The sequence below is a fragment of the Squalius cephalus genome, assembly GCF_949319135.1.
Source record: "Squalius cephalus genome assembly, chromosome: 3".
NCBI classification, from domain to species: Eukaryota; Metazoa; Chordata; class Actinopteri; order Cypriniformes; family Leuciscidae; genus Squalius; species Squalius cephalus.
In genome coordinates this window covers 10,382,279-10,406,799 of record NC_137124.1, presented here as the reverse complement: position 1 = coordinate 10,406,799, position 24,521 = coordinate 10,382,279, and the positions used below count along the sequence as shown (strand labels likewise).

Sequence of the window (24,521 nt, the reverse complement as noted above, 5' to 3'; positions counted from 1 at the left end):
GGCTACATTTTACATGACTATATTAATATAACAGCATTTTTAATATGAATACAGGCACATTTCTGCCAAAAAAGTTTGTTTTACTAAAGTTAATTCATAAGTTTTGGTGTGAAATGTCTTCTAACTGGTTTGTTCTTGGAACAATGTTTCGCCTGTTTTTTTTTTGTTTTTTTTTTTTGTTTGTTTTTTTGCGTCAATATATTGAGAATATCAGCGCTGTTTCATCTGGCTTTTTACAAGCTTAAATCACATAGTCATTTGTGGGTTTATAATAGAGATAGAGAATTCTGCGCTGAATTTAAATGCTTCTCAGTGGATCAACTGCTCTGTGTAAACAGCTCTGTGTAATAATGTTCGCGTGATCGAGATCAGCGTAACGTGCTTTGGCCGCGATCGCTGTTTTTTGGGCCGAGCTAATAATGCACTGCTCAGATCAAACAAGTTTTGTTCCGCTTTTTGAGCGTTTGCCATTTGATGTTTCTCATACGCAACGCAAATGACAGCGTATAATCAAAGAGAGTTGGGTAATTTTGTGGAGGCAAAAGTTCAAATTGAAACGTTTAGTTGAAAAGGTCGCAAAAATTATACTATTTATTCGAAGTCTGGAACCCCGACGGCAAGTTGTGGCTATTTATAGAATGTGTTTAGCGGGCAACTCACAGGCACCACGTTGAAGACCACTGCTATTCAAATATAATGTAAGCAAATTTAAAAGTGCAGCCTTATAAAACTAACTTTCTGTCAGTGGCTATAGGCCGACTCTTCTTCCTCAGTTGTTGTTTTTTACACGTAGCATATAAGTGATCGTATTAGTGCCCCTGCTGTTGGCTGTTCATATTGCTTTATTAGACTTTTTTTGTTTTTGTTTTTTTTGTGCCGACGGCCCTCGGTTGGACGGCCGTTCTGGACTTTTCCAGAACGCACAGATTGTCAGTCCGTCCCTGGCTTTCTCCACAGAACAAGAGCCTGCTAGCTTAGCTTCCAAAGAAAGACGGCTGACACTGTGTACATTCTGTGAGTGAGATCCCACCCTCTATGGGCGGGTTGAGAACATGCGGGACAGCCCCTACTACTGGCTGTAGTCTTTAGCCTCTGGCCAAAAAATCCTCCGATGACGCAAAATGACGATTTTTGCGTCATCGGAGGATTTTTTCCAGACAAAAAATGCATAAATCTCTTGTCTCAGGGGGATATGAAGGTGGAAAGCACGGTAATTCGAAAATACTACAGGTTTTCTACTAATACAAAGCTTAATGCTAAATCCTGAAGTATCCCTTTAATATGTTTGGTCTTTGCATAATAGATCTGCTGCGCTGCTGCTGCAGAGCAAGTCGAAATTTGCTACTGCCATTACACAACATGCTGCTATGAGCAACGAATGAGCCGGAGCAGATCTATACAGGTGGAGCTGGGGAAGGTGGAGGGTTTCTGAATGCGCTCTGCAAACAGAAGCTGCTACAGCAAACAATAGGCAAGAATTTGAATGTTGAGTAGCAGGAACCAATCAATTGTGGCCTAGAGAATGATGTGATTGCAAGCAGATTGAGTTAAGGACCTATCAGCTTGCGCCATCTAGAGTTGCATGACAGAATTTTGTATTTGTGACTATTTATATTAATATCATTATTCTTTATATTATTATCACTATTATTATTAATGCATATTATTGTTGTCACATCATTGTATTTATTATTTTAAAGAGTCAGAGGCTTAAATAAAACAATTTTTTTTTTTTTTTATCCCATTGTATCCAATAGTTATCTTCTTCTTTTTCTTCCTTTGTTCTTGAAGTCTATGGCAGCCCATAGAACTGCTTGCAGGAAAATGAGGAAATTTGGCACACTAACAGAGGACTGTCTCAGTATTAAACACAACCAATTTTGGAGTCAAAACTCAATCCGTCTAGCACCATCACCTGTCCAAAATTGCACTGTCCAAAAAACTTTTTGATAGATCTAACCAACGCACAAATTAATTTGATGAATACCACGCCAAATTGGATGTGATCTCCCCGAAATGCTTTAGCACATTTAGACGAATCTTGGTACATGTCTTCAGAAGCATGACCCAAAGCTACATGCAGAATTTCCGCACAGCGCCACCTACTGGTCAGGTGAGAGGCCATTCACCCAAAAACTGGGTGATCTGGTCTCTTTTGATTCAGTGCAGTCAAATGCCGATAGTTTTCCATATCGGCCATTTTTAATTTTGTCATAAAATGCTGCATTTTATGAACACATTAGCACATCATTACGAAACTCAGTATGTGTCATCAGGACCATGACATGAAGGTACTCAATAAGTACACAAAAAACCCTTTCTGGTCAAAATTTATATTTAATGCTTTTGATTCATTTAGCATATTTTGATTAAACTTGATAGATTCCTTGAGTCATGCCGAGAAAAATGATACCAATTATGCCATATTTGGTCGAATATTGCCGTCTGCCATTTTTTGATTTCTTTGAAAACCTATTTTTTCTAACTCCTTCTAGACCGTTGGTCCAATTTCACCAAAATCAGCTCAGATCCTCTTCAGACCATTCCAGCAAAAAGTTATTTAAAGCTTTTTGATTGACCAACAATCAAATAACTCGAATAACGCATCAACAATTTCGATTGCATGGTGCCAAGCTGTTTCTGAGGCTGTAACTCTGTAATGCTTTTGGCATATTTACACCAAACCTTGTATGTGTCAATGTCTCCACACACTGACCACACAACATCAATTTGTTAACAGCGCCACCTATTGGTCAGAAGTGATAAGCAATTTAATCATATTAATGGGAAACCATTTTGACTAAAACATTCTAAAAATGTCTTTAATTGCTCATTGTTGCAGTTGCTTTGAAGCTCCAAGCCATGCTTGAATAACTCATCGTGCCTTTTTTGTGCTTGGCCCCTTAATTTAACCGTTATCAGAACACAAATTAATAATGTAATGTTACTTGTAATGTAATGTAATAAATGTTCTTTATCAGACACACAAAAAGTAAGAGTGGGAAATCTCAAAGTTTTGCTTTCCGTGCTGAAAAGACTGGCATGACTGGTCACCAGCATATGAAATGTTTTGGATGCTGCATTTCCAAATGTTTGTGTATTGATGCTTATCTGATCTCTCCCTTCTTCTCTCTCTCTTTCTGATTGAGTCTCTCTGTGTTCTGGTTGGAACGAGTTGTTCTGAAGGGACTAAATATAGCTGTGCTCAGTGAGGAGCAGAGGTGGCGGGGGCAACCTTTTTACAATTAGAGCCAAGACTAGAAAATTGAGAGCAACAACGGAAAGGAACATTGGTCAATTTTCAGGTCATCAAGAGTTATTTTGTTTTCGCCTGTTTGTCAAAACCTCTTGGTTCATGCAGAGATTTTTTTTAGTCATTATTTTTTGGGTTGCAACAGTTAAGACCAGGATTTGGGGTTAGAAGTAAGCACACACAACCTCCTACCCTTTAGACTAAATTAGATTCTAGATGACAATAGTTTTATAAAGATTAGGTGTGTTAAACATGTGATGGTAAATGTTGTGTAGTGTCTCCACTAGTGATAGACCATTATATCAGCCAGTACAATTAATATATTTGGCAGTCATCATGAGATTGTCTCCATATGGCCAATTAACAGATTCTAAAATCTTCTGGCATTATCAATACATACTCATATTGTACAGTAGGTTGGATGCAGACATGTCTGTTTGGTTCAGGTCTGTTTTTGTAATTGCACTGTATTTAATTTAGGGATGTAGTATATTCGTTTTGAAGAACATTCAAGCGTACATTTTTCATTGGCTGGCACTTTTATCGAAATAAATAGAGACCGGGAGTGCATTAAGGGTATACATTTGATAATTTTGTGTTCCCTCTAAATTAGTTGCTGTCCCTGCTGTGTGTGTTTACCCAGATTACTTTTCACAAATAGAAGAATAATGGGTGGAAATGAAAAGATGTTGGGCAGAGGAAGAGGCTGAGGCTGGCTCATCTGTGATTTTATTAATAAAGACAATCAATTTGTTATTCTTCAGTAATAGTTTTGTTTATGCCGGGGTCCACATTTGCAGACCAACCGGTGACGCACATTGGATTGATTAAATTACCCAAAACATGCATATTTTGTCATATGCATGCATGCATTAAGCCGGTGTGTGACATAGGTGTGATCTCATTCAACTCTCGTAAACACATTTACATTTTCATGGCAATTTGGTTTTATTGTACCTCATCATGACATTAATGGCATTTAACCCTGTACAACTCAATGTACAATGCATGTACAAATAGTTATTCTGATAAAAACAGCTGCAATAGAACATATCTATTGATTTTCTTGCGATGGCACAAATCACTGCCACTGAACAGCATGTGAAGTAACAAGATCTCTCAGCCAGAGTTTAAGTTGCCTTGTTACACTGCAAATTTATTCATGTTAGACCTCAAAATCTAACAGCCTCATTGTATTTTATAATATACTAGAATAAATTTGCTTCACTCAGTATTTTTCTTAAAATCCACTGTTTAATACTAAAACTAAAACAATAAAAACATTCATTGAAATAAAATAAACACAAGTGAAATAAAATCTAAACTTTAGCTAATTCTATTTCAGCGAGTTGCAAACGTAACATTTCTCATTTTTGTTTAGTTTAAAGTGTCCCTATTATGCTTTTTTGAATATTACCTTTCATGCAGTGTGTAATATCGCTGTTTGTGAATGTAAAAGGTCTGCAAAGTTTTAAAGATCAAAGTGCACGACAAATAAAGTTATTGGCGGTGACCAAAATCGCCCCCTATACCCTCATTCACTATTCCCTACATTAGTCCACTGCATGAATTCAGACTGTTTAATAATCATTTGAAACTTAGAAAACAAGCAGCTCTGCTCCAGTCGGAAGATGAAAACATTTATCTTGAACTCTGTCATGGAAACTATGTATAAACTTTTATAAAAAAAAAATTAAAAATCAATTCAATGGAATTTATTGTATGATATGACGCTGTAGCCACATTGGACCAGCGGTTTGGAAAATGGATGGATGGATGGATGGATGATTCAGCTGCGTGCTGAGGAAGATCCGGAGCTGAAGTTCAGACATGGTAATGGTCGTTTGGTTTCTGACACACGCTGTAAGCGGTCGACCAATCACAACAGACTGGGCCGTCTGACCAATCAGAGCAGAGTAGACTTTTGGAAAGGAGGGGTTTAGAGAGACTGAATCTTCGAACGAACCGTTGTCAGACTCTTTAAGAAATGAGGTGATGTGCAATGTATGGTATAAGAAAATGAAAGTGTTTTTTTGACCTTGGATGCATGTTAAATCTATTGTAGGAGATCTCTAAAACAAAATTAAGAAACTTTCAAATAGTATAATATTTAAGTCACTTCAAGTTGTAGTACTAAAATAACTAAAGCTAAAAAACTTAATAAAAACTATATAGACATATTTTAAAAATTCTAAAAATACAAATCAAATAAAATCGTATAAAAATAAATTCTAATCTGATTCTAACTGTATATCGATACTAAAATTACATTTCCAATGTTTTTGTATAAGAATATGCAACATTACATCTCATTTCTGTCTTTTTCAGAATGTTGATGCCTCAGCAATGTGGAATTCTGGGAAACGTGCTGCCGGCGCTCGCCCGTGCACCTGATGCACCTGACAGAGCAGAGAGAGAGAGAGAGAGAGTAAGACGTGTGCACAAACCCAGCCAACTTCGCAAGCACTTTCGAAAGACTATTCCGCAATGATTGGTTGCTGCAATCGATGGGAACAAGTGCCAAACGAGACAAGCAACATCAAGCTGTGCTGTTCGGACTCTCAGCACACAAGCACTATAACCAATCCGAGAGGAGAATGACGACAATGGAGCCAATGACAATGACCTTTGACCTTCAACATGAACAGTCTGTGTCCAGTATTCACAAAAAAAGCTACAGTGATTTGCAATCGTTGAACAAATTATATATGTATATATACACAAAAAGTGCCTCGTCTTCAATATTAGCTTTCTAAATATAGACTTTCAATTGTTCAGGCATTGACTGATGTGCTTGAAGGTTGCCATTATTTTACATTGCAAAAGCTGAAGTGATACAGAAGGTAAAATCAATAGGAAAAGATGGTCTTTGGGAGCATTACGGCAAGACATCGACAACGCTGATGGTACTGCTTCTGGTGATAATGATGAAGATGAAGTAATTATAAATCTCATCATGGTGTTCAGCTAACCTAGCATCACAGCTGTGTGGATTGACTAGTTCCTTGTTTGCGTCTCCACCCTCTTTGCCCCATGCATTAGTACTTAAGTGCCTGTCTCTTTTCTGCCTCCCTTTTTTCTGCTCTCTCCACAGTAGTGTCCTGAAAGGAACCAGTTACAGACATTTGGCTCAGTGACACGAAGTGTCTATTTTTACTCTTAGGGTGGGGTGCTTCTGTGATGGTGTCCTGCGGTAGATTACCTCAACTGGCACGCAAGGATGCTAGCTGACCAATCCACACTGGACTGTACCAATGAGAGTCCGGAATGGGGGTGTTTAAAGGCTATTATTTGGGAATCGTTCCCACACACTGTATCACAGTGACACCCTTTGCTGGCCAACAGTGGTAAAATAAAAACAGGAGTGTTAAAAACATGATTCTCTCTTATGTTTTCCATTCCCTTTTTATTTATTTAAATTATTTTTTTATGATGATGAAAATGTCTTATAAATATTTTTATAGGGATAGTTCACCCAAAAATTTTAAATCTGTCATCATTTACTCACCCTCATGTCGTTCCAAACCTGTATGAGTTTCTTTCTTCTGTGGAAAACAAAAGAAGATATTTTGAGAAATGTCTCAATGTTTTTGTCCATATTATTGAAGTCAACTGTAACCAAAACTGCTTCAAAATATCTTCTTTGTTCCACAGAGGAAAGAAACTCATGCAGGTTTGGAACGACATGACGGTGAGTAAGTGATGGCAGAAATTTCATTTTTGGGTGAACTGTCCCTTTAAATAAGGACACACATTCTGCCTTGTCATCGGCCTCTGAAAGACCACGCGATTGAATATTTATGCTTTTTAGTGTGTGACGGTTGTGTTTGCACTAGCGTACCTGTTTTGGGTAAGTTACTCTAAAAAAGTAATCAATTACTAGCTACTAATTACATCTTCAAAGGTGTAATTAATTAGATTACTGTAGTAATTACTTTATCTAAAAAGTATTGGATTACTTATTACAAATCACTTTCTAAATCCCATAGGAACTTCGACCAGTTGAACAATACAAGGATAGACATGAAATTGCTCTTAATTCTTTCAAATAAATACTATAAAATTATTATTTAACTGCCCAAAGTGTGTAAAGGGAGAAGGTTACATTCAAATATTACCGTTAACATTACATTTTAATGTTAAATCCACTATTGTTTTACATAGAATTGTTGTATAGTCTATATAATTAGGGATGCACGATATATCGGCCACCATATCGGTATCGGCCGATATATGTTCATTTTTAATGTTATCGTTATCGGCCCAATAAGAAAATTAGGCCGACATATTAAAGCCGATAAATAATGGATTATTTCCTTCAGCTGTGACACTTCAGATGCGCACTGTTCACCATGATGGTTTTGAATTGCTTGAAATATTATTGGAATCACTTCATAAAGGAAAATATTGTTAAGTGGAACATGTGCAGCGCAAGTCATTCAGGCTACATACAATAATAATGAGAACATTATTATAATTGTGTGCTTGGGTTGTGGCTTTTGTTTTTGTAATTAGGCTCTCAAAAAATAAAAATAAAATAAATCTAAATTCAAATTTGATCACCCAATATATTGGTTATCGGCTCTCAAATATAAAAATTATCAGTTATCGTATCGGCCAAAACTTTTCATATTGGTGCATCCCTACATATAATATTTAATGCAATTACATCAGAAGTAGCTGTAATTAAATTAAAGAGTAATCCCTTACTTAACTTTTCAAGGGAAAAGTACTTAAATTAATTATATTACTTAGTAATTAATAACACCCAACACTGTAGAGTACACATATTATGATTGTTCCTTACTCTTTACTTGCTTGGGTACAAAAATAACAATTATTGTTTATTGGATCCAGACTGAGTTGGTCTAACACACACAACAGCCCATAATGCAAATACACACTGAACAGAAGCAGCTTCTCCTGTAATCATAAGTGGAATCCCACATGTTGTTCATTCAAAAGAATGATACCCAAACTCTGCTTTGAGTGCATTTCAACAATCACACCACAAGTTAATCAAGGTCAAGCCAATGAACTGAAACAATATGTGTTTATTCCAAATACATTCAGAACATAGATGTTTCCAGTGCCACTGAAGTCAAGGTTGGAGTTGCAAGGCAAAATATGGGGTGGTTCATTCAAAAGGATAATATTTTGAAGAACATTGGGATCCAAACAACATTGGACCCAATTGACTTTCCTTATATGGACAAAACAACACTGAGAGATTTCTCAAAATATCTTCTTATGTCTCGCGTCTTTTGCAGCGTCCCGCACATGACACGGCAGCCTAAAACCGCGGAGATAAAAGTTCAATAAAAAAAGCGTCTCTAGACCTTGCGCTTTTACCTTTCTATCTTTTTACCAGCAAAATCGCGTTCTGTGTGAACTGGCCCGTTAGATGATCGAGGGCGTTTCTACAGGCTTTGCTGCTGCATGTTATAGAGCTACTTTAGAAGAAACTGAGAACTTTACTTAAGTTGTTTTCATGCACTCTGTATTTGGTTCCTCTTGACAAACTAGTATAAGTGTATATTAGAAGTGTATAAATCACTTGTTTTGTAAAGTAACACTGTCCAACAGCGACAGTCGCAGGTAAAGTTACAGCGGGAAGCCTAACTCTCTTGCCTCCCTTGAGCCCATTGACTTTTAACAGACCCCCTAAAGCGTGCGGGGCATTTGGTGGGGGGTAATTGAGAATGAATGGGGGAAATCACGTGAGAGGAGGCAATGCCTCCATCCTGATATGATTGGATGTGATTGGTTTGTGTGATAAACCCCGCCTCTTGTTGCATTCTGGGTTCGCAAATCAGTCTGAATGAACAAAATGATATTAATGGGAAGACTAATTAAAAAGTAAGTAAACAGTTCAGCCATCACAGCTTTATATCACGTCAAAGTCAAGCCTGAAACAGCCTGAAAACTTGAAGACTTCGGGGGGTTTTAGTGAGCAATTAGCTTGAGGAAATTAAAGGTAAATCTTCATGTCTGTGATTTACCGAGCTTCATGACTGATGATCAGAAAATGAGTTGACTATTATAAAGAACCGCTGAACTTCAATTCACAAATAAAATATATTGTTTAAATTATTACTGCTTTTAGTTATTTTGGAATAAATGTAAAAATGCTTGAAAACGCTAATTTGATTAGATTTATACTTGGTTTTAATAAATATAACATTAATAAGATTGTTAATGTAAAAATACAAAATAGAATTGTATTGTTTTTTATTTATTTTATGTAACGTAATGTTTATTTAACCAAAAAAATTGACAACATTAAGTGTATCTGGGACATAATTTTACATTTAAATTTATATATAAAAAAACTGAACACCAATGCACGACACTGATATATATATATATTTGTGTGTGTGTTACTCATGTCTTTGTGTTTTTGTCTGTTCAAAAAAACTGGATGTAACTGTAATGTGGGGCTTTTTGAAAAATATTGTAAAGATTTGCTCTATTTTCTGCTCAATTTTGTGGCCAACTCAAACCAATAGACAGAAATCACTTATAGCATGTACACACTAAAGCAAGCACATATTACTTTTGTAATATATTCAGCTTCATATTATTTCTCATTTTGACTGATTCTTGTAATTGCGGTTTTACTGTATATCTCTGACAATGTAACTTTTTTATTATCTCAACTACCTTTTTATCTTTATTCTGAGGTGGAACTGGCTTGCATGGCATGTGCGCTGTCATGCGTTCTCTGTGTAACAGTATCTCGGGCTATACACCTATGAATAGCGAGCTGTCTAGCGTTAGTCAGAGCTGATACCATACAGTATAGGGAGTCTTAAGGGTCATTCCACACATTTTTCATGCACGTTTCACCAGCACAAAAGAGATCTTTATGTGGAAAGTCTGGTTTCAACTTGTCATGCGCACACACTGACATCGGTAGGAGGCTGGGCGTCTAGGATTGGAAGTGAGGGCACATATTCATGGGTGGCCTATTACCACAGGAGTGCTGGTATTATGCAGAACACACAGTGGCCCCGGGACGGCTCTTCTCAAGGTGAATTAAACCTCAAACTCTGCAGCACTTAAAAACACTTGCTATGCTGCAGCATTTTATATTCTTACGCACATCGGCAGCACATGCATGAGAAACCCGATGGCCACTGAAGACACAAGCACTCTCACCTACAGGAGAAACACAGATGTGAGGTTCTGCTCCTCTCGTGACCTGGTTTGTAATCCGCACGTGCCTGTATTTTCACCGCCTGGTCCCGGGGGTGTGAGGCTCAGCACAAGGCTGAAGGCTACGGGAAAGAAATGCATGGCTCTTTTTGAACTTTTGACATGAAAAGAAGTGACAAAAATGATGTCAAAAAGCTGAATGTATTAGTAAAAGCAGATAAGTGTGAATTTATTTTTAATTTTTTTAACCCTCTGCATGGATCAGTCATTTATACTGCAATATTCTATACAATATATATATATATATATATATCTTGATATTTTTGATTTCATGATGACTTTAAAGTAGCCTATTTCTTTACATTATTTGGCCATGCAGGCTACTGGATAATGTTGACAAATAACCAAATATCTAGCATTGACTGTACGTCAACGCTACATAACACACATTTTTTTGTCCAATCCAATAAATTCCCTATATGTTTAATGTTTAAGTCTTGCACTATTCTTTTTTTTTATGAAATATCCTGTTTAATTTAGAAATGTTGTAATACAGAAATAAAATGGGTTGTGAAAGGAGTTGGAATGTTGTCTTCATACAGAGCAGAAGCATGCAGAAAATGAGCAGAGGATATAAAAAAAAAAAGAATGTCTCTAGTAAATATGTACACTAAAAGGGAATATATGCACACTGCTGTTCAAAAACGCGGTCATATTTTGTAATGTTTTTAAAGAAGTCTCTTATGCTCACCAAGGCTGCATTTAGTAGATCAAAAATAGAGTAAAAGTGCTAAAATTGAGAAATATTTTTACAATTTAAAATAATTATTTAAATAAACAAAATATTTTTATTTTATTTTATAATTTGTCACATGATCCTTCATTCTAATATGCTGATTTGCTGCTCAAGAAACATTTATTATTATTATCAATGTTGAAAAGTTGTGCTGCTTAACATTTTGTGAAAAACATGATACGTTTTTTTTTTCAGGATTCTTTGATGAATGGAAAGTTTGAAAGAACAGAATTTATTTGAAATAAAAAAAAAAATCTTTTGAAACATTGTAGATGGTTTCTGTCACTTTTGATCAATGTAATGCCTCCTTGCTGAATACATTTCTTTTTCTGTCTTTTTCAAACTGTTTCTCATGATTTCTCAATAAAATTCAGAAAAGATATTAATGTGAATCATATCCTTAACTCCATAGGCTATATAGTGTCTTCTTCAAGTTAGCTATTTAAGACATATCGAAACTGGAGATTAAAATAATTGCAGGGTTGTCTCGTTTTAAATAAACACACAAAAAAAATTAAGTTAGAAATGTACTTTTGCAAAGGTAAAATACATGTCAGTTACACTGGGCTGCTAATTTTTTTATTTTATTTTTTTTATTGCAAGAACTTACACATAATTACAAGCTCAGGGAAGTGAAGCAAGGTTGCATCTCTTACAATGAACAAACAACACTGGGCTGCTAATTGTCACTCATTCATCGCGAGACTCACGCAACGTCCACGTCACACGTCCATTATCTCACACACAGTGGAAAAATAACATCGGGGAGCAAAGAGGACACGGGCAAGGACAAATTTAGGGTACTTTTGATATAAAACAAAGTCGCTGCTTTCAAATTTTGTAAGTGTTATTACGAAATTCAAACGATAAATACCGTTTTGGCGCTCTTTAATGTGGCGTTACGGGTTGCTGTAGTTCCTCAGTTCAAGCGGGAGGGAGCGCGCGCGAACTTATCATCACTTCCTCTTTACTACTTGTTATAGCACAAAACAAACAAGAATGATCATCCGAGGGTTTGTTGAAAGAACCTACAGTTTACTTAAATGTATCATGTCTCATGTAATCTCTCAATCAGTGTTTGACGTGTGTTTGAAAAAGACGTCAGTAAACCTGCTTGTGAACAATATGCTAAAACTGTAGTTTTACGGAATTTTACTGTTTTATTTTACAGATTTTTCATGTATTTTTGAAATGTGGGGGAAAAAAACGTCAAATTACAGAAATAGACTGCAAATGTACATTTCCTGTGTAAAATTACATGAAAAACATGTAAATGTCATGTAAATTTCTGTAATTTTACGTTTTTTTTTTTTTTTCTGGCACCCCAGCTGCTGGAATATTACCGTTTTTTACGGGGATTTTTTTTTTTTACAGTGTAGGCTACATTTAAGAAAAGCCATTCAGTGTCCATATAGTTAGTGAGAAAAATGTATTCTAGAGCGAAGCATTTTGAAAAACAAAACAAAACAAAAAAAGCACTATATTAGCCTACATATTCATTATATTTTTACTCTTATAGGCCTATAATTAAAAAGATATTATTATAACGTTATTATTATAAAAACAGTCCAAAATGCAATTGTATTCAAATCAGTTGTTAATTTTAACTTTTAATAACAGGTTCCCTGTATAGTTTACAACATTAGTAGAGAAAGTTCTTTTTCCTTGAGAAAAATTAACATGCACTATATATTTATGTCCAAACTGAACCACAAGCTCATGAATCATTATTCCCCCACGGGAATAATTCACACTCCAAGCTGAACTCAAAAATTGGCACCGCTGAGGCGCAATTTTTTCTTTACATAGGGTGAATTCAGGTTGATTTGGGACACTTTTTCCAAGTCATGTCAATGGCAAAAAGTGTCACTCACCCTGAATTCACCCTAGTGTTGACATGGCAACTTGTAAATAGGCCTACCCAGAGCCATAGAGAGAAATTCTCTCTATGGCTCTGGGCCTACCTAACATTTTGTCATGCTTAGCATGTGTGGAAACTTTTAAACCATGTGTGTTACAACTATCCTCGCTCACCCAATTCCAGCCTCAAAGTTGTTAGCTTTCACCTTATGCTAATTTTATAGGGCTGCTAACAGCTTTAGCCTCGCGACACACTCTCTTACAGCTGAGCTACAGCAGGAAGTCTTCCTGCTTTATTACTTCCCTTTTGGCTCAGCGAGGCAAGTATGTGCACATGAGAAAGAGTGACAGAGCTTGTTATGGTTATCACAACAAGCTAATTCAGCATTTACGTTCTTTCTTACAGTCCTCCATTTAATCTCCTTTCCTCACAGATTTAAATCTGACACAGTTGTAGTAGTCAGTAATGCGTTTAATCCATGAGCCTCATTGATTGCTCCATCGTTTGAGTGGATGGTCCAACCAAAGTTCAGCAGACGCAGGTCGATGGGGAACAGTAGTTTTGCTGTGCGTACTCATCGCCCACAGCATGGAGGGTAATTATGTTTTAATGCATTTTAATACCCCGTCATTACCGCTAAACAGAAACATCTTTCTTTTCTTTTTTTTGACCCTTCTTCTCTCTTGCCAGTTTCTTTCACTCCACGTATCTCCATCTTTCTATCTGCTAATGGCCATATTTAGCATATCAACATGTTTATGTGCTAGAAGCGAGTTTATACAGTCAAACTGAGGAAGCTCAGATGAGACATAGAGGTTCTTTCTGAATGGCTGAGACTGAAGCTATCAGAAATTGGCTTCACATCTGAACAAAAAGGCTCCCTGTACCCCAAGCTGTACCCTAAGACTAGCTGTACAGAGTGTGAATAGCCGAGCGGTGCGAGAGCGGGAGGGGTCGCGTCACTACGGGGCCTCTAGATTTTATTTTCCCCAAGAGCTGCCTGAGATCCCACAGACACATGCTACAGAATTCCCCCGCAGAAAGAGGGAGGGAGAGAGAGAGAGAGAGAGAGGGAAAAACAAGAAGACTTGGGTGAGAATGCAACGTGTTCACACGCTCAGCATTTTTGTCTTTTAGCCTATACGTTGAAACTGGGAAAACACAGTAGTCAACATTTGAAGTGGATCAAAAAAGTGCATCAAAGTTGTCCTAAGACAAGATGGGTATTGCTCAAAATTCATGTATGACTTCAAATATTGACTACTGTAATTAAAATATCCAACTTTTTCATACATTAAAGCTTTAGATTCTCACGGGAAACTTCTTAAGGAAATGGAATGTTCCCATGTCAAAGCATTTTTAGGGGGAAGTGGGTAATCCATTGTACAATGTATGTGGTCGTGATTGACAGAAAACCCCTCCGTTTTTTTCTTTGTCCTGGCCTCATGCTGGGCAGTTCATATGGGGCGTAGACAAGGGGATTTTTTTTGCTTAGGCCCCTCTAATGGGAAAAGGTTAGGGGTCGTTCTTACAAATGTGGCTGTTACAGCTTTGATGCAGAAGCAAAACTCTAACCCTCATTAATGATGTTTTTTGATTAGTCAGAAATGATTTGTTCAACATGTTGATTCATTCAACATGAGTAATACATTTTATTTTATTGCATGCTAAATACTTCAGAGTGATAATTGTGTGTTCACACATTGCAGGCTTGCTCAAATACATATGCCTTTTCAGCTATACTTTTCTTTTCTTTTTTTGGCAGTTCTGTCCTTATTAAAGAAGAAAACACAACTCCACCATGAACTCCAAGAACCCCTTGAGATCATTCTGACAGCGCACACATCCCATCTGGTGGCCATCTGATGCACACGCACTGAGGAAAATATTGTTGGATCAAAGTTCCTAACATATTGTGAAATGAATTTTCAGAAATGAATTTTCATGCCATCATAATGTACTGGGGAAAAGAGGTGAACGTGATTTCAAAAAGTACAACATGATCCTGGATCAACATCTTTCTTGATCCTGGAACGTCATTCGAATCAACCAATCAGATTTGAGGGACAAGTTTACAGTTCATGTCAAGTTTAGGCTTAAAACCAGAGTTAGGTGCTTCTACATCAGTGTTGTTCACCATCATTCCCCTCTGGTTTTAGGGATAAGTTATGGGTAAGGTTAGGGACAGGGATAAGGTTAGGAACAACATTTTCAGACAGGAATGTTGTTCCAGGATCAATAAAGTATGATGATCCAGGAACATGTCTGACATGGCAAAATCATGGTGACCGGGAAGAGATATTTCTTTTTTTAAACAGTTTTCATTCATCTCAATATCACAATTAAGTGAACGGGAATGGATTTTGAATATTTTCAATAATATTTATTTAATATTTTTTCCCAAGTGTTCATTAATTTTTCTTCTCTCTACTCTAAACATTTTAAACAAAACATGTTCACTTGGGAACATTGTTACCCATGTCCTTAATTTCACTATTAAATTAAACAGATAAATAAATAAAAATCACTTCTTGATGTGGGGAGTGACATTATTTTGACCCGAGTTACGTTTTAGCATTGGATTTGATTGATTCTGTTTTGTGTTTTATAGATCACACAATTAACCAAGCTGGCATTATCATGTAAACTCAACAATTGCTACTCACTGGATATTGGCTAAAGGTCCTTATTTCTTGCCACTGTATAGGTTGAATAAAGTTTAAGTGCCTGATCTTAACCAGAGTATATTTCTGAAAGTCTGGTATTCAATTTCATAAAAATACTTCCTTAAAATTACAACACAAGCATATTAATTATTTTATAAACTCCAGAGATTAAACGTTAATGCACAACTGGAATGACCCGGCTAGAGCAGAAAAAAAAACAAACAAAAAAAATGAACCAATGCGGAAACAAACAATTATTTTCAATGCTTGATTAAGTTTCAGCTCTGCATTTTGCCTGAACAACTAAAATCATAGTTTTTTAGTAACACTCATAAAAGGCAACTTAGAAATTTCCAGCAAACAGCCCACATCCATGGGGATTTTGGGAACTAAACTATTAGGAAATCGAATGCATGTTCACGCATGTACAGTATGAGCCCATCTCCACACAAGTAAACTAATTTCACTATGTTCATCAACAAGAAAACTTCTTAAACTTACATTTTTAGGCTATTACTGTATTAACACTCAGTTTGATATAAGACATGTTAATCTCAATATATTGCTATGCTTGAAAAGAACATGGGAGAAATATTAACCAAAATGTATATTAACAAATGCTGTTTATCAAAGGGAAGTAAAGAGAAAACTCTATGAAACTCAGAACTCACAAATTTAATGCAAATGAATTAGATTACAGATCTGGCGCCATCTACCTACAGAAGAGAGAAACATCTCACATTGCAGTCTGTCGGTAAATACAGATGAAATCTGCGAGAGGCAGATCTCATTCTGAGGTAATTGTGACCAACAAAGTGGTATTGGGTATCAGTGTTCCCTCATAAAATGGATCAGTACCCTCTGCTGTAGATGTAGTATGATCCAGCTGTGGCTCAGAGGAATAGACAGTTGGTTGAGGTAGAGTATAGTCTTCTGTAAATGACAGCTGAGATTGTGTGGTGATGTCTATAGCAGCTGTTGTCATAAGCTCAGGTCCACTTAAATTCAATTCCCTTTCATCAGTTTCATTTTGCAAGGCCAAGGTCATAGAGGAATTGCCTATTTTTGAGTCATAAAGCAGCTCTTTAAAGAGTTCTTCTATCAGTTGTGTTAAATCTGAGGCGTTTTGATCACTTGCGGGATCCACTTCTTCCTTTGCCTTGCTGACAGCAGAAGGTGGTTTAGTTAAGGCGGCGCTTCCTGCTATATCTGAGAACCGAACTGGTTTATAATGGTTAAGTCCTGTTTTTGTTGAAGACATGTTGAGGTTTGATTTGGTTGAGACTTTATTAAACGGATTAATGTACCTTCCGACAACAAAGCTGCTTGTGGGACTTGATGCCTGGGACACACCGACAGCACTGAGGTCGAGATCCATTTTTGAGATTGGAGTTGTTTCATTAAAGTTGTTGTTGATGTTAGCTTTACTGTGATGTTTCTTACCAGGTCTGTATATAGTCGACAAGTTGTTGGTTTTATGACTACGAATATCAGCAGCTCTATATATTCCAGATTTAGAGGATGGGATTGCATAGATTTTCTTCTTTGACTTTTCTCCAGATCTTTTTCCTTCTTGAGTCACTTTAACCTGCCTTCCAGTCACAACGCTGCTTGTTGGTCTCAATAATTCACTAATATTTGTTTGTGCTACTCCAACTGAGTTTCTGTCCTTCGTAACTTCCCTTGTTGGATTTACCAGACCTTCACGTTCCTTTAAGTTATACCAGTGAAGTGGCTGGATAACAGCATTGCCCATTTTAGGAGATCCAGTCATTTTGTTCACAAGAGAAGACTTGAGGATCGGAAGAACAGGCTTTGATGTGGGATTCGAATGACTGTTGCTAGATTTCATGGACGCCAAGTACTTGTTGGGTCCAACAAACATACCGTCTGAGGATCTCGTTGGTATTTCACCTTGGTTAGATTCAGTCTGAGCTTGAGTGTTCTGTGCTGAAGTAAACCTGCTTGAAATCCAATTCTGAGATGTTTTTGACTGGACTTCATCCAATTTTGATCCGTCATACCCTATTTTAGGATGCTCCATTTTTGTACCAAGACCCGCTGAAATATTTGTGCCGATTGCTTTCTTCACTAAAGCTTGACCTCTAACAGCATGGTGCTTTGGAGCGTCAGACTTGGCGTTACTTGCAGCTTCAGTTGAAGAGACAGTTTCACGCTGAGGTCCATTATCAAAAGAATCAGGTTGTTTTACTTGGCTTGCTTCAATGTCCTTGATCTGGAAAAGTGTTTTTTTATAGCTCTTAGGCATCAAGGATTTGTGAGCAAGTGCACTTAGGGTGTTACGAGGATGAGCAGGGGCATGTTGCACATTAGATAAAGAGTTTATGAAAGACTTTTGGACAGAGTGCATTTCTGTTTTTTGTAGAGTTTTATGCAACATAGGGGCAAATATGAAATCTCTATAAGCAAATGGCTTTTTAGAAGTCAGATAATATGGTCGGGTTTGGCTACTAGACATACCTGAATATTCAGATGTGCCTTGAGGACCAGACACAAATGGACTAACGCTGTGGACGTTCTTCATTGTGTAACCCGGCGCGAGACTTGGCACTGGATTATTTTTAGTGACTAATGATCGGAATGTACTTTGGCCGGAGGAATTCAGATCTGTCCTGTCTCGCGCATTATGCTGACTTGGCTTCTTTAATGAATTAAATGTTGAGTCTGGTAGATTCAAATGTACATCATGTTCTGAAAACAAGGTGTTCTTTGCCAAGTGCATTTGTGGGGTCAAATGTGTGCCCTGTTTTGACTGGTTGGATAGCGCAAACATTGGTCTTCGGATGCCACTGTTTTCATCTGATAAGGACTCTTTGTAAGAGCGGACACCTATGGTCTCTGAAGGCTTGATAGCAGACATGCCTGTTGCCAAATTATCATACTTCTTTTGACTCTTAAACATTTGAATGGGCGTAGAACTTGGACTACTTTGTCCCCAATTTTGGTACCCATTTTGTGTCTGTGTCAATTGAATGTCCTTGAAAGTGTATCCGCTCATGACCGATTTTGTATTTCCATACTCAAAACTACTTGGCGGACTTTCTTTTGGGCTGGCGACCCTTTCAGAGTTAGACTGCTTGACCTGATCATGTTGAGAAGAAAACATCTGAGCTTTTATTAAGGGAAGGATGCTCTGACCTCTATTTGAATTTGACATCTTAATCACAGGAGTTATTGGGCTTTGAACAGCTGGAGGTTTGAACATCTTGGAAAGAGATACACCCCTCATATTCTCATCGGAAGTGGCTTCGGCCCCAGCATAAAAGTCACCTGGCAATGATTTGCTCGCTTGCGGATTTGCTCTTACAATTGAGAGAGATGGATTCGATGGTACAAAATTTCTCAGCACTTTTTGATTCTTGTGTTGAAGCAAGTTATCTAACAGGACGTTTTCATCACTTCTGTGCCTCATGTCGTGCTTCACAGTTGAGCTTCCAGACATGTAATTAGCTGGAATTCTTTCAGCATGTGCCGGTCTGATGATCGGCTGGGCAGAAACATTTTCCCTCAAATAGGGTTCATTGATTCCTAATGGTCTTGAACTGCCTGAATACATTTCTGATTTAGGTTTTGAAATATGCTGATAGTCAAATGACCCAAGACCATAATCATTTGCTGCATGCATTTCATTCCTCAGACCTTTCCTCATCAGCCACGGGGGCAGATTAATATTACTAGAGCTCTTTTGGTTCCCGGTGAAGTATAAAGGAATTTGTTCCCTTTGGACTGTTTGGAAAGCATAGCTTCTTTTGGCATCAATTCCATCATCATATTTGATGCTTGACAATTCAACAGGATTATGTCTACTATTGACATTGGATGAGGTGTTTGGGAGTGAACGGTAATAGATAACATCTGCAGAGGCTCTTGCCTCAGTGGGACTGAAGCTTGGATTTTTGGCATTGCCATCATTTCTCTGGCTGTATAGAGAGGAGTTGATCCTCGGCAGCGGATATTGGTTTTTAAATTGTTCTACGTTCCTTTGAAGAGTGCGTCTTTCTGACTTTTGGGTGGCTGGATAAACACTTCTGAAATTTTCCAACGCCTGTTTTTTGATCTGTGGATCATTTTCCGTGATGTCTCCTAAAGACGTAATATACTTAAATTATTTCTAAATAGATATGGCAGCAAATTTAAAGCCAGCTTATTTCAATGTTTTCTGAAAAACACCTAAAGCCGTTCTAAATATTTACAGACTCAAATTATTCTTGGAACTAAATCTTACCTACTGACAGTTCAGGAAAACATCCCACAACAGAGAGAATCAAACAAACCAATGGCAGTCTATAGAAAAAAGTAGTCATTTTTGTAAGAACTATAATAATGGAAAAATGGGTTTATGAACTGTTGCAATTAAGCACTGAATGCTTACCTCAGATAGTATTGAAGAGACATGCTTCAAAGACTAATGAACTTGTGCTTTTGTGCCACACAAAGCTTCTTTTTTTTATCACACCTGCTCAAAATTACCCTACTGATGTGGGCTCACAGAAACACTAATATTGTTGATCAGTATCGTGCTGATCACTGATGAGGCTCACCTGAATGCATTTAAAGCTAAAGACACACACATTTGCAAACGCACACTCACATATCTCTATGGGTCCTAAAAATATTATGAAAATTTGGGATTATGTCCTTTATGAAAACAAGACAAACAGTGTGCTAAACTTGTCATAAATATTATAAAAAGTTTTATTTAGTACACATGTAGATGTATACAGTAAATCATATCATATACAGTACAAAATATGTTCTCTTAAAAATGTAAAATACTTAAAATAAATATGTAAAAATAATTTGTGATCTTGAAACATGTACAGTACAAACATAGCCTAATTGAGACTCTTTGATACAACACAGAAAAACTCCTTATAATTATACTAATTAAAAGGATACAACAAATACAGGTAACATTTAACAATTCTTCCATACAAATAAATTACCATTAAAAAAAATGAGTAAACTTCCTTTTCTTTCCATTATTTTGTAACAGCAAACAACAGCACCTAAGAGATGACATTGCCCTAAAATGAATAATCTATTGGCAATGTGATTCATTTCAGCAAAAAGAGAAGCTTTTTTAACATGTTTTGTTCTTATGTTTATGGGTTGCTCTGGCACAACCCTACATTTCTGTTATGGCAACAAGCCACACCCAAAAGCAAACAGTCCCACAGGCACTGACATTCCACCTCTTCATTGGAAACAGAAACAAAAATAAAAACACATCATGGCATTCATATATTATTCCCATTGCGAGGTGTCAGTCACAGATAAGCACGAAGCAGGGAACTGACACCAACACACATTGAAGGGTCCACCCCCAACTATTCAGATTAGCTGTAAACCAGTATGTTTTTCAACAGTTGATTCTTCACTGATTGATTACACCTGGTCCATTAAATCATGCATGTGTGGCTTTGAGGAATGTCTGAGAACAACAGTTGAGACGATCAACAACTTCGATTTCACATCATGTAGCAGGACATCATTGCCAGGTCCCTCATGTCTTCATTAGTAAAACAATCTGAAAACACAAATGAAAATTAGTATTTAGGTATTCAACTCAATGTATTAAACGCAGATGCCGGTTTATAACGAGCACGTTATCGAGGTCAAATACTCACTTCTCCGCACACGTTCCCCGGTTACTCTTTTGCACAGGCGCCTTATGCTTTTCATCAGGTGTCCTTTTCGGGATGTAGGAGCAGGAGTCGGCGAAACGTCCTCTTTTGGTAGGCTGGACGCGTCCCTCTCGGGCTCCTCAGTCTCATCATCGTCATCCGTGCATTCCTCCGAGCTGCGAGCGGTTACTATCCGCTCAAAAATGTCCTCGTCTACCGGCAGGTTGTCTTGGACGCTCTCCGCCGACAGCGAGGTGGAGTGACGGCACAGCGGACACACTATCCGGGGTCCGGTAACGGGACTCTCCGCGGACCTCGCGAGCGTCAACAGGCAGCTCTCACAAAACGAGTGTTTGCAGCTCAGGTGTCGAGGACACCTCCGACTGACGTTGTAAGTCCGGTAGCAGATTCCGCACTCCGTGTCTGGAACCATGATGTCCTGTTTGCTTGTTTCTTGTTGCGAACTCCTCTTAGTTGACAGTTAAGTCAAGTGGCCGTGACTCACCTCGGGTATTCTTATATAGGCTAGTTTGGTGAAGGAGGCGTGTTTCGGCACTCACTCACCCACTCACCCACTCAGTCTCGGGGAAACTTCCTTTAGCAACAGGACTTGCGTTTCCAAACAAACTGTGATGTCATCGGCTCTAAACGCGGTGATGTCATTTGCCCTCCAAATGCATGACCTTACATAAACAACAAAAGTTAACTCAGATTGCCCTACGTGTCTTACCATGTTTTTACAGATGTAATTGTTATTTACGTTTATAAATAGAAATGGGGCGAATTTAGGTTGATTGGGATACTTTTACCAAGTAGCGAAGTGGAAAAAGGTGTCACCCTGAATTCACCCCTGAAGCTTGGGATTCCCCATTTACTTTTTTTGCCAGGCATTTTAGATTTATGAAAACATCTTCCCATTATCAAAGGGAAAACCGAAACCTTTCCACAGTATGTGTGGGTAGATCTTACCGTAGGGTTAATTCTGGTAAATCTAATAGGCCTAGTAAATCATTGACAAAAGAGGGGGATTTCAGGGGTGTTTTTTTTTTTTTTTGATATAAGGTGACATTTAAACTTGTTACACTCAGAATTATGTGAGGTTGTTAAAACTGTAATATATATATATATATATATATATATATATATATATATATATATAGCCTATATATGTGTGTGTGTGTGTGTTCTATATAGGACAATGTCAAATAAATGGCCTTTTTTCTTTTTTCCCTACATAGTTTACCGGAATGAATGTCTTTATGAAACACTGAGTGCCTCAATACTGTAGGCTAAGTTTGGAGGAAACAACTGTTTTATAAAAATAAACAATTAATTACAGTAAAGGAAATACAATACAGCAGAGCTAAGAGCCTTATCCAAACAAAACCACTCTACCTCACTGTGTGATTTCCCAGAATGCACCCCCTCCCGTTTTCTCCCTCCCCGTCATTCCCTTACTTGGGCTTGGGTGTGCCTGACTCCAAACTGGCTTCAGCCGGCTTGGCCTTCCCTCTGTGCTTTCTGCCACGGGACATTGTTCTTCAGAACCCACATCTGTAATCTAATGCTTTTGTGTTTAGATCGAAGTTCAGAGTTTATCAACATTTTTTTTCAATGTATGTAGGCTTAATAATGCATGAAATTTATTTGAACAGCATTATGAGTTTATGGCTTTCCAGACTCATAAACCCAATTTAATATCACACACACACACACACACACAATATAATATAATCATTTCTGTGTTTTCCAGTACATCCTGAAAGAGGAGTCATGACATGTTATACGTGATCAAGACAGAAATGAAAGGTCAAAGGAAGTTGAGGAATTGCCAAATGTGGGAGGTGGGCTGAGGATATGTCACTTCCAGACAAGTTCAACGTGCTGTTAAACACTCACTACAAAACAAGACATGTGACCGTCTGCACGGTCTTGTGAGACTCGAGGGCAAAAAACTTTTAATCATTTACTCAAGTAACAACACCAAAATGCCAATCAGTTATTAGCCTATTGCCCATGGGTTTTCCATGTTAGTGCAGATATCATCTGTCTGTGAAAAGTAAGTGCATACTATGAAATGTTGTGTCCTTTTTCAGTGTATACAGGCCTAATAATGCCCCAACTTTATTTGAACAGCACTGATAAGTGAAATTATTGATATTTAATGGCTTTGCGGATGCATAAACCTCCCTCTTTTGATTTTGGCATGATGTTCTTTAGTGCTTAAAAGAAGTGATCCAATGTCGTGATGTTCCAACTTGTTTTCTGTGGAAAACAAAAGAACATATTTTGAAGAAGGTCTCGCCTGTTTCTGTCCATATATGGTCCGAAACAACACTGGATCCAAGTGACTTAAACTGTATTGAATTTGTTTGTTTTTTTACGATCAATCGAGAAAAGTTTATACAAGGTGTATGCACTTCATGCACTTTGAAAAGAGGTCTACTAACCTTTTCCACCAAGAAATTGTCTCTTTTGTGCATTTAAGTTGCACAAATAAATCATTACAAAATGTACATTTGAATCATTTGGTAAATTATATCACTCTTTATTTGAAATTTTTGACATTTTGACTTTATTTCACAGCACTGTACTCTAAAAAAGATGGTTCTTTAAAGGTTATTTACATATAGTAACATTTAGAACCTTTCTATTTTCTATTTAGAACCTTTATGCTGAAATGGTTCTTTGTGTTAGAGTTTAGGGTCCTTCCTTTTTTTCAAATCTGTAACTGTCAAAGCCTCCTCATTTCTGATATTCTGGAGCTCAGCTATACAACTACACAGACTGTCAACACACTCTCAACAGGTAAATTATTTATTTCCTAAAATGTCTATAAATTATAACTTTTGTAAATTGTAGCGTAGCTAAATTGTAACCGGTTTCCTACCAATCATGTCTCTTTCTCTATAGTTTAACAGAACATGTAAGTGTGAGCAGCTCTGTTCAGTTAATCTTCTCTTCTCCACAACGCAAGTAGAGATATTGAATCTATGATCCATATGTCCGACTATGTACTTTATGCCTAAACATGCAGTCACAAAAAACATCAGCTATCCCATGACTCATCACTTTTTTTTTCTTTTAACACAGTACAGGGCTCTCATACTGTATTTTTTTTTTTTGCTAATTTTGACCT

General features: G+C 37.3%; 3 protein-coding genes across 3 annotated transcripts in view; 1 reads left to right on the top strand and 2 right to left on the bottom strand.

Moving 5' to 3' along the window:
• The window catches only part of LOC307156400 (insulin receptor substrate 1-B), a 56,904-nt gene extending 51,133 nt beyond the window's left edge, over window positions 1-5,771 (top strand). The window contains exon 3 of the mRNA XM_079867724.1: window positions 5,582-5,771. Coding sequence (XP_079723850.1) covers window positions 5,582-5,589 — 8 coding nt within the window. The 3' untranslated portion in view covers window positions 5,590-5,771. The remainder of the gene's footprint in view (window positions 1-5,581) is intronic.
• A 10,645-nt stretch (window positions 5,772-16,416) lies between these two features.
• On the bottom strand, window positions 16,417-20,227 carry LOC307156401 (uncharacterized protein). Its single transcript, XM_079867725.1, has 3 exons — window positions 20,128-20,227; window positions 19,981-20,039; window positions 16,417-19,838 (listed from the first exon to the last, which is right to left on the bottom strand). The coding sequence occupies exons 1-3, from the start codon at window positions 20,148-20,150 to the stop codon at window positions 16,522-16,524; spliced, it is 3,399 nt and encodes a 1,132-aa protein (XP_079723851.1). The 5' UTR covers window positions 20,151-20,227; the 3' UTR covers window positions 16,417-16,521.
• A 199-nt stretch (window positions 20,228-20,426) lies between these two features.
• LOC307156412 (E3 ubiquitin-protein ligase RNF182) lies at window positions 20,427-21,982 on the bottom strand. Its single transcript, XM_079867743.1, has 2 exons — window positions 21,386-21,982; window positions 20,427-21,285 (listed from the first exon to the last, which is right to left on the bottom strand). The coding sequence occupies exons 1-2, from the start codon at window positions 21,813-21,815 to the stop codon at window positions 21,227-21,229; spliced, it is 489 nt and encodes a 162-aa protein (XP_079723869.1). The 5' UTR covers window positions 21,816-21,982; the 3' UTR covers window positions 20,427-21,226.
• Window positions 21,983-24,521: the final 2,539 nt, after the last annotated feature.